Source organism: Desmodus rotundus, chromosome 9 (assembly GCF_022682495.2).
Source record: "Desmodus rotundus isolate HL8 chromosome 9, HLdesRot8A.1, whole genome shotgun sequence".
Lineage (NCBI taxonomy): Eukaryota > Metazoa > Chordata > Mammalia > Chiroptera > Phyllostomidae > Desmodus > Desmodus rotundus.
This window is the reverse complement of record NC_071395.1, coordinates 51,769,371-51,780,039: the sequence shown is the minus strand read 5'-3', so window position 1 is coordinate 51,780,039 and position 10,669 is coordinate 51,769,371. Positions and strand designations below refer to the sequence as shown.

General features: G+C 43.3%; 1 protein-coding gene across 4 annotated transcripts in view; it reads right to left on the bottom strand.

Annotated features, from left to right (window-relative positions):
* Positions 1–1,530: 1,530 nt before the first annotated feature.
* PIWIL2 (piwi like RNA-mediated gene silencing 2) overlaps positions 1,531–10,669 on the bottom strand; it is an 83,755-nt gene continuing 74,616 nt past the window's right edge. For all 4 annotated transcript variants that reach the window (XM_053910427.1, XM_071219233.1, XM_071219234.1 and 1 more), the window contains 3 exons: positions 4,968–5,221; positions 4,004–4,111; positions 1,531–3,382 (listed from right to left, as the gene is read on the bottom strand). In XM_053910427.1, the coding sequence (XP_053766402.1) occupies positions 3,226–3,382; positions 4,004–4,111; positions 4,968–5,221 (519 nt within the window). In that variant the 3' untranslated portion in view covers positions 1,531–3,225. The remainder of the gene's footprint in view (positions 3,383–4,003; positions 4,112–4,967; positions 5,222–10,669) is intronic.

The window sequence follows — 10,669 nt, the reverse complement described above, 5'->3', positions numbered from 1 at the left end:
GTTTTGGCAATTATGAATAAAGCTGCTATAAACATTCATATGCAGGATTTTGTGTGGATGTAAGTTTTCAACTCATTCAAACAAAATTACAAGGATTGTGACCACTGGATCATAAGGCAAGAGTATGTTTAGTTGTAAGAAGCTGCCAAACTGTTCTTCAAAGTGGCTGTACCATTTTGCACTCCCGCCAGCAACGAGTTCCTGTTGCTCCACATCCTCACCAGCATTTGACATTGTCAGTGTTTGGACTTTGGCTATTCTGCGTGTAGTAGTATCTCATTTTAATTTGTAATTCTCTAATGACATATGATGATGTTGAGCATCTTTTCATGTATTTACTTGCCAACTGTGTATCTTCTTTGGTGTGAGATGTGTAGTTGGCAAAAAGGTCTGTCCGTTCAGGTCTTTTGCCCAGTTGTTAATCGGGTTGCTTTCCTGAGTGTTAAGAGTTCTTTGTATATTTTGGATAAGAATCCTTTATCAGATCTATCTTTTGCAAATATTTTCTCCCAGTCTTTGGCTTGTCTTTTCAGTGTCTTGATTTTCCTCATTTTTTTTAAAAAGAAAGAAAAATAAGTCCAAACAGGAAAAGTCACTAAGAAACTCAGATAGAGAGCCAGAGGGAGAGAGAGAGAGTCTTCTCCAATAATCCCAAATCACTGAGAAATTTCAGACACAAATTTTAACATTTTTAGTATAAACAGCTAGTCATTTGGAAAATGTCTTTTTTACACCATTCCACAAAATGCTGCCCAAGTTAAAAGGGCCCTTTGGCACTGTATAAAAATTAGGTCCTTTCTGGTGTGAGTTCAAAAGCACTGCATCATTTAAGAATGGAAGAAAGGGGTGTAGTAATGCAGCAAGCAACCAGGGTGCTTTGGGAAGGTACCGTGAAATACGTGCAAAACAGGGCAAGCATTAGAAAAAAGGGAGGGAAACTGGCTCTCACGTAAACTAGTAGAAATTGTCTCAGGAGAAAAAGAGGTTCAAAAAACATGACAAAACACACAGATACAAACAAGTGTTTCATTTGTTCCCTAAGTCAGACTGCTAGTGTCTTCTCTAAAAATCTTACTATCCTGGTCACAATGAAATCACTTGGCTACTAGTATTAGAGCTCCACCTTTATTACTTGCATGCCAAGTAATAAATTAATAATTCTAGCAAATGTTGTGGCTCTCTGAAGGAAAAAAAAACACCATCGATGAATTGACAACATTATTTCAAACACAACTACACATTTATACAAATTTGTTTTTATTTCCTACCTGGTGACCCAACCATTTTGCATTAGACTGAAAAACAGCCCTGACTGGTGTATCTCAGTGGGTTGAGCATTGTCCTGCAAGCCAAAAGGTCACCAGTTCAATTCCCAGTCAGAGCACATGCCTGGGTTGCGGGCCAGGTTCCAGGTTGGAGGCATGCGAGAGGCAACTGATCAATGTTTCTCACTCTCTCTCTCCCTCTAAAAATACATAAATAAAATATTTTTTAAAAAAAGACTGAAAAGCAAAGCAAGAAAACCACAAATAAAAAGTGAAGAAATTTTTGTATTATATTGAAGTATTTTTTATTATGTAAGAGAAAAATGAGTATTAAGAAATCCAACTTCCAAAGAGCAACTCCAAATGCTTCCAAAGAGAAAACTGACAGAGACCAATCTGTTTGATCTGATGGTTTTAAAATTCCAGGTCTTCCCCTGGCCTCATGTCCCCCACTCCAAACAAGACCAGGGTGCACTTGAGGGCCAGCAACACCCAGAGCTCCTCAACTGCGGCTGAGCTCTGCGACAAACTGACAGTTTGCTTGGTTTTCTTCTGAGGAGTTTTAAGTCGAAGTTTCTCTTCTTACACACTGTCATATAAAATGGGAATTTCTAACTTATCCCCTCCTGCCATCACACCACAAATTAAGTAAGTAAAAATTTGAAAAGGTTAAATAAAATTGGCTTTTAAAACCCAGTTAAAGCACAGTAAGAATGAAGTAACCCTGAAGGGACTGAAAGATTTTAAAACAGGGAAAATAAACACAAAAACCAGTGCTTCCCCCAAACGCTGAAACCCACAGGCACAGTGTCAACTTTCTCAACTAAAATGTCTGCACTTTGGCAGAAGTGTCATGCTTTCCAAAGCCAACTTCAACAAATCATAACCTGGATTCAGAAAATTTCCTAACAAAATGAGCCAACATCCAGGAAAGGTTATTGAGAGTTAGGAAAATGAATGATTCAATTTACAAACATATAGCAACAGAAAAGAAAGCCACACAACTGGGAGAAAGGTGCAAGAAAAGCTCACACCCCATCATAAACCTTCCTCACAGTTTAATTTCACCTGTTCTGATTCTTAATTTGAAAACTGAAATTTATGGCCTCCGCCGGGTAGCTCGGTTGGTTGGAGCACTGTCCCGATGCACCAAGGTTGCAGGTTCAACCCCCCCATCAGGGCACATACAGGAATCAACCAATGAATGCATGAATAAGTGAATCCAGTCAATGTTTCTCTCTCTCTCAAATAAAATTAAAAAATTAAAAACTGCAAAAATAAAAATCAGTTACAAAGAGCAAAGGTGCAGGGGGCAGAGGAAGAAATCGCCATGGTCTACTATGAAATAACTGAAATATACAGGAAAACATTACCTGGCCTCTTGAAGGAGAGACCTGAATAGCCTTTCAAGGCCTGCTCAGGTTACAGGTGCCACACACCCAATCCCCACAGATCAGTTCAGCAAGGGCCTGATTATACCACCAGCTGGTTTTCCTAGTGCCTTCACACCTGCCAGCAACAGCAGTATCTTGAAAAACTTTGCCTCATAGGCCTTGTTATTACTTTTCCAGTTGCCCAAATAAAGTAACTCTCTGCTTTAAGAAACTTGGCAGTGACTTCATTATCACTTCTGGTGCCAGAAACAGGACCTGCTTGCTCAGTGAGCGGAGCTAGGCCTAACTGCTGCTTCTGCAGGCTTCTACAGCTCCCGTTGGCTCTGCAGGTCCAGTAGCACTATCACCCCCATTTACTTTACAAAGGCAACCAGGCAATTTCCAGCTGATACTTAGAATGGAACTTGCTTTTTGGTGATACCAGGTTTAAAATAGAAAAAAAACAGGCAAAAAAGTATCTTATCCTACTAGGTTGGAGAAAGGGAAAACATCAACATGAAAACCCCTGGATCCTGCTGAGCTCAGAAGTCTAATCCCTCTAATCAGCCCATATCCGGGTGGCCCAGTCACAGGAAGAACAGGTTCTCGCACAGCTGGATGGCTGGCTCGTGATGCAAGATCTGTCCTGACAGGAAAGCCAGTTTGTGGGCATACTTGCAAGGAGCTGGAACTCTGATGGTGCCAGGCCAATTCCAGTACATGTGGCACAGTTTGAAAGTCAACCTGCAGGCCAAGAAGAAAATATGATCCTTATTACATCCCACCCTCATTCTGGGACGTGGTCCTTGTACTTATGGGTGTGGACTTTCCAGAAACTGGGGCACCAAGGAATACAAGATGTACCTTTTATTAATTTATTTTTTAAATGATGCAATTTTGGGAATCGTTATTTTTTAAGTGCAATTGTTTCTATTTCCACCATTTGTGAGTCTGGAAGACATGAGTAAATTCCCTCACTTTAGGTGCCCCCTGTTTTTATATCAAAAAAAGACAAATTATTTTTTTTGCTTCAAGAGGCTGCAGAAGGGTTAGTATCCCAGCAAATTATTTATATAGTCTGAGCTTAAGGGCTTTGGATCCCAGAGTAGGCTGGACCTCATAATCATCAAGAGCACTTTTAAAAATATAAATGCCTCAGACTGCTCAGGGGTGAAGCTTGGACATCAGTACATTTTTTTAAGCTCTTCCAGTAAATTTAATGTACAACAGGATTACCACCGACAACATTATTATGAGAGACAGTCAAGTGAAGAAAGTCAAGGGGTAACTACTACTGGGGGTGGGCAGTGACTCTGCCACAGCTAACTGGTCAGAGTGAGAAGGAGGGAAAACTGGTCAGCTCACCTCTGCATGTGATCAGGGCTCAGGTTCGCAGTGTTCAGAACACACACGTAGTGTGTAGGAATGCCACAGCCCTGACGTACATGGTGGGCAAGGAGGTAGAAGTCCACCCTGGAAAGGAGAAAGGACAAAGCAATGATGTGGAAAAGACCTTGGATATCATTGCAGCTCCTTCACCTAAGGCTCAGAGAGGTCAAATAACTGGCTCAAGAACACACAGGGACCAAACCATAATTAGAACTCAGGTCTACTGACTCAATGGGCTATTCAAGAATCATGGTAGAAAACTTCCATATCTGTCTGTAGAATGTTAAGCACAGATCTTAAGAATGTATGCTCAATATTTTACACCTAAGAGGTATAAAAACTTTTGTTTTTTTCTAATAGTTTTTAAAGCTTTATTTATTTATTCATTTATTTATTGAAAGAGGGGAAGGGAGGGAGAAAGAGAGGGAGAGAAAAATCAATGTGTGATTGCCTCTCACACGTGTCTGAACTGGAGACCAAACCTACAACCCAGGCATGTGCCCTGACTGGGAATCGAATTGGTGACCTTTTGCTTTGCAGGACAATGCCCAACCAACTGAGCCACACTAGTCAGGGCTAAAGCTTTATATGCTTTTTTAAGATTGAACCATCTTTTCAATTACAGTTTACATTCAGCATTATTTTGTATCAGTTTCAGGTGCACAGCACTGTGGTCAGACAATCATGTACTTTATAAAGTATTCCCCACTAGAAATAGTATTTCCAGTACCCACCTGGCACTATACATAGTTATTACAATATTACTGACTATATTTCCTATGCTGTACTTGACGTCCCCATTAAATCTTTATTTTTTAACAGTAAAATCTCTGAGGATTCCATTTCACATCTCTCCAGGCAACCTGCCCATGGCGATACCCAGGGAATGAATAACTTCTGCAACCTGCTCCTGCTAAAATGTCATGTCTTGTCTACTTACCAGTCACAGCTGGTGATGGTATGATCTACCACAGTCCCAGGGGAGGGAGTTGCAAAGTGCTCAGTAGCAGCCAGGTACAGATTGGTGCTGATTTTCTTCTGAACTACAAATACCACCATCTTGGGCTGGTAATTCTCAAAAGCTTCAAAACACGTCTGTAGCTGAGGAATCTCATAGTTCGCAACTGTCCTCAGCTGGCCGTCAGACACTCCATCGCGGTACACCACAATCTTCTCTGGGAGACAGTGGTTCACCTGAAATGACACCTCCTGAGGTGAGAGTGGAGGCCCAAGGCTAGCACCCATGGGCAGTGAGCGGCTTGCTCTGGGCAGCCTGGAGATGCGCAGAGGAGTGTCAGAGGGCAGGGGAAAGCTCTGGTCCTTCCTACACTTCCTCAGGGCAGTAAAACAGGCCTGGTACAGCAAAGGCATCAATAAAATACAAAAGCCAAATAAGCAAGTTGTTAGTCACATGATATGGCTCATCCTCAGTGTGAATAAAATTAGAAGGAAGGTAGGAAAATGATGAGCTGAATCAATCTCCTACTTGGATTTAACACTAATTACCATGTAGGCCAAGAACAAGGTGAGCTGTTAGAGAACTTCTAACGCAGACCACACTTCCCACAGATCCAACATCCTCACATTTTTAGGTATCAGCAACATCCAAAGTTGCTCACAAGCGAAAGGGTACTTTGCTAAATATCATCCTATAATCAAGTATAATGTGAAACAGTTTTACTATAACTAAGTAATTAATAGTCATGGTAAACTGTCCATGGGTTCAAATCACATTAAATGTTCTCATCGTGTTTGACTCCAGCAGTTCAAGAGAACAGGCTGTTCCACGTTACACTAGGAGTTCTCAGAAAAGTGCTTTCGTTTAATTCAGTTAGTAAGTTTGATTGTAAGTGTGGTTCCTCTAGGTTTTCGTTCACAGTTCCACTCAAAAACCCAAATTATCACTGAATTAAAGATGCACATGTTATATACTAACTATAGGTTACTCTGCATGAAAATTTAAGTTTTGTTTCAAAGAATCCTTTTTAAAAATAATCAGCCAGAACCTTTTTGGAGCCTAAGTTCAGATTTCAAATATTTTATGAATGTCCCTTTTTTCCGAGCCACTCAAGTACAACATTTGCAAACATGCAATTCATCTTCACGTTCCAAGACTGGAACTACTGCCCCGGTCTGCAGCACATTTTTTGTGTTGTTTTGGCCATCTAGGTCTATTCCACCTTTTGGGGAAAAGGCTTTGGTTTCCTCCTGCCTCCAATGAGAGTCTAGCAGGACTACTAATCAAGCTGCCTCCCCCTAAGGAAACCCAGGCTTTCTCAACCTCAGCACTGCTGACATGTGGGGCCGGTTAGTTCTTTGTTATTGGGGGCTGATGCAATAGGGCATTTAGCAGTGTTCCTAGCCTCTACCCACCAGATGCCAGTCAGTAGCAGTCTCCCCGTTATAACCCAAAATATCTCCAGATAGTGCCCACTGGGAGGACAAAACTGCCCCAGCTGGGAAACACTGCACTAACCTAAGGACACAGAAGTGACTCAAGCCGTGCCAACAGACCGCTTCTCCCTCGCCCTGAATCTTGAGCAGAGAATAAAAGTCACTTCGAGTTTGGTCTCTGTGGCAGTGCCTCTTTATCAGGTGTCTGCTTCTGGCAACCTGGCTCCCATCCATTGCCCAGCTAGATGCTCAACCTTCTCACCAGCCCTCTGAGACTCTCCAGGACCTTACCAGTGAATTCCCATTATGTGAAAGCACATTTCTGTGGCTCCCCAGAAGCTCCTAACTGGTGCGCTATGTTAACAGGTGGCTACCACAGACACTTAGATCTGGAAGAAGCCCTGACATCACAGAGGAGGAGACAGACAGGAAGGACACAGGATCTGGAGCCAGGAGAGCCGGACTGACTCCGACTCTCTTGCTTTTCAGCTACGACCTTGAAGACTCAGTTTCCTCAGTTGAAAAATGGAGATAAATGACTACCTTACCTTCTTTTGGGGGTTGTTAAGAGGGATAAAGTAAAAAGTAAAAGTAAAATAAATATATGCAGGGTGGGGCAAAAGCAGGTTTACAGTTGTCCATGTGGAAAACAATACAATAACTAGTAAATAAATAAATAATAAACAAGAACAAACTCCGTGTTTTTGTGTACTCACAACTGAAACCTGCCTTTGCCCTCCCTGTATATATGTAAGTATATATATTCAAAGCTGTACACACAAGTTGAGAATGAGCGAGATCAAGGAAATACAGATATTCCTAAGCACAGACAAGGGACAAAACAAGGTTAATGGAGTGAAAAAATAGAATCAAATTCATTTCAAGTATTTACTGATATCAACTCTCTCTTTAAAATTTGCTAACCGACCACTGAGTGCAAAACACTATACTTTGCCCTATGTAAGCTTCCAGGAGACGTGAAAGACAGGACTGCTGTTATCAAGGAGCTTAAAACCTATTGATAGTCAACAATGGTAAGTTTTCTAGCCATCTGGTCCATTCTCCTCATTTCATAAATGATAAAATTATGTTCTAAGGAGGGTCAGGATATACGACAAATCACAATATGGACACACAGATGTTAAATGCACTGTATGTTATTAAACCAGTACACAAAACAGTAAATCACTGAGTGCCTTAAAGGCAGGAGTGTGCTTGTTGGGCTTGGCACCCTTAGAGCTGACGGCAAGGGTCAAGCAGAAAACAAGTATCTGCTGGAAGTCAGAGATGGTCTCTGGTGGGTGGCTCCATTCATTCACAGCAGACACGCTTAACACGCAGTAATTATGAGCCACTGTTCCAGTCTTATAAAATTAGAAAATTACTTCAGTACCATCCAAATATTCATGGAACTCAAATTAGAACCAGGAGACAGACACCTGAAGCAAATGCCTTCAATACACTCTAAGTAACATAATTAAGGTTTAAGTAAAAATGCTGTGAGAACAGAGAAATATGAGACATTTGTTCTCTGCAGGGAGAAGTAAATATTACACCTCAGGAAAAGGAATGATGAAGGAATTAGCAGTCAACTCAGCCAGCAAGGAAGGATGAAAGGTCCCAGGTAGAGCATGAGCAGAGGCCTACATTGTGGCTGGACAAGGGTTAAGTAAATGACGGAGGTGCAACCTGTGTGTCAGTCCCAAATTTAGAAGATTACTCTGGCAATGATCAACAAAACAGACTGAAGATGGTTAAGAATGCATGAATGAATGATCACCTCCAGTTCAGGATATCAAAAGATACAGAAAACCTCCATTTCCAGGGTAACACCAGAAAATCCAAAACAATATAAAAAGCACACATTTGGGACTGTCAAAGACCAGCAGATACAAAGGCCTTGATGGCCACATGTCCAAAGAGGGGAGCCTTCACAGGTGAGCAGTGAATTTCTGAAGCTTTCAAGGGACAAATGCCAGGTGTGAGTGTGGGCAGCAGGAAGAGAAGGCCTGAGGTCTGGGAAAGTTCACCAGGTCAATAAGAGGCCGGACAGAAAGGACTCTGGGGACACAGCTGAGTAGGAGGCTGCAGGAACCTGTCTGCCCACCTAGACAACAAGTACACTGACAGAATCTGTCTGGTGTAACTATTCTGGAACTCTGGAGTCTGTCTGTTGAAGGTTTGAGACTTCCAAGGGAAGACACAGAGGATAAACTGCAGTTAGTATCTGCAATTAGCACAGTGGCAGCCCCCCATCCCCTACCGTCAGCCACACTGCCGGACCCTGTCTTACCAATATCAGGACCTGTGCTCCAATTGTTGACTGCTGCATCAGATCCCAGAAGAGCAGACAAAGAGGCTGCCACCCCTGGCTGCTGCACTTCCCTGCCAGCTGCAGGGACTTCCAGGGGATTTCACAGATAGAGGCCACTCCTCCCTGCCCTCATTCATTCGGTCCTTTTCCTCTCTTAGGGGTCAGACATTGAAGACTAGGACATTACAAACCAATTGCATCTATGGGAGAAAACTGAAGAGTGACCACACGTACTTGGGGAAAGGTTCCGAAGGGACCCGGGAAGATCTCACACACACACGCTGCTGGCTGAGCCCCAGCACAGACACGCTAGAGCAATTTTTTAAAAACCCAGCAAACACTGGGAAAGGCCAGTCTGATTTCCAGAGTTACCACATTAAATATCCAGTTTTCAACAAAAAGTCACAAGGCATTAAAAAATAGGGAAGTATGGCCCATTCAAAGGAAAAATTAAATCGACAGATATTGTTACTGAAAAAGATCTGATGGCAGGTATATTAGCCAAAGATTTGAAGACAACTATCTTAAAGACGCTAAAAGAACTGAAAACCCTCTCTGTAGAGAACCAAGACGGCGGCACAGGTAGACACACTGCGCCTCCTCGCACAACCAGAACTGACAGAAAATCGAATAGCAAGGAAGACTGACACCAAGTAGATAAAAAAGAAACATACATCCAGACCGGTAGGAGGGGTGGAGATGGGAACCGGGGTGGAGAGGACTCGCGTGGCCGTGGCGGGACTGAGACTGGCAGAGTATGGGACGAATGGGGTGGGCAGTCTGACCACTAGCAGACCCTGCGGCCCCACATTTGCGCACAGATAATCCAAGAGGGCGGGACTCAGAGTGGTGGAGAATGGGGCAGGCAGAGCGGCGGGGTAGTACCCCGCAGCCCCATACTCGCGCACAGATAGACCAGGAGGAACGGCGGGGAGTGAAGCAGACCACGCAACCCAGGGCTCCATTGCGGGGAAATAAAGCCTCAGACCTCTGACTGAAAGCACCCGTGGGGGTTGGGGCGGCAGCAGGAGAGACTCCCAGCCTCCAGGGAGAGGCCCCTGGAGAGACCCACAGGGGCCTAGAGCGTGCACAAGCCCACCCACTCGGGAACCAGCACCAGAGGGGCCCAGTTTGATTGTGAGTAGCGGAGGGAGTGACTGGCTTCCAGTGGAGAGTGGAGCGGGCGCCATTGCTCCCTCTCGGCCCCTCCCCCACGTACAGCGTTACAGGGCAGCAACCAGCGTTACCCCGCCCCTGTGAACACCTAAGGCTCCGCCCCTTTAAGTAACAGACGCGCCAAGACAAAACAGACAAAAAAAATGGCCCAAATGACAGAACACTTCAAAGCTCCAGAAAAAATACAACTAAGCGTGGAAGAGATAGCCAACCTATCAGATACACAGTTCAAAACACAGGTTATTAAGATGCTCACAGAATTGGTTGAATTTGTTCGAAAACTAGATGAAAAAATGAAGCCTATGCTAAGAGAAACAAAGGAAAATGTACAGGGAACCAATAGTGACAGGAAGGAAACTGGGACTCAAATCAACGGTGTGGACCAGAAGGAAGAAAGAAACATCCCACCAGAAAAGAATGAAGAAACAAGAATTCAGAAAAATGAGGAGAGGTTTAGGAACCTCCAGGACATCTTGAAACGTTCCAACATTCGAATTATAGGGGTGCCAGAAGGAGAAGATGAAGAACAAAAAATTGAAAACTTATTTGAACAAATAATGAAGAACTTCCCCAGTCTGGCAAAGGAAATAGACTTCCAGGAAGTCCAGGAAGCTCAGAGAGTCCCAAAGAAGCTGGACCCAGGGAAGAACACACCAAGGCACATCATAATTACATTACCCAAGATGAAACAGAAGGAGAGAATCTTAGAAGCAGCAAGAGAAAAGGACACAGTTACCTACAAAGGGGTTCCCATAAGA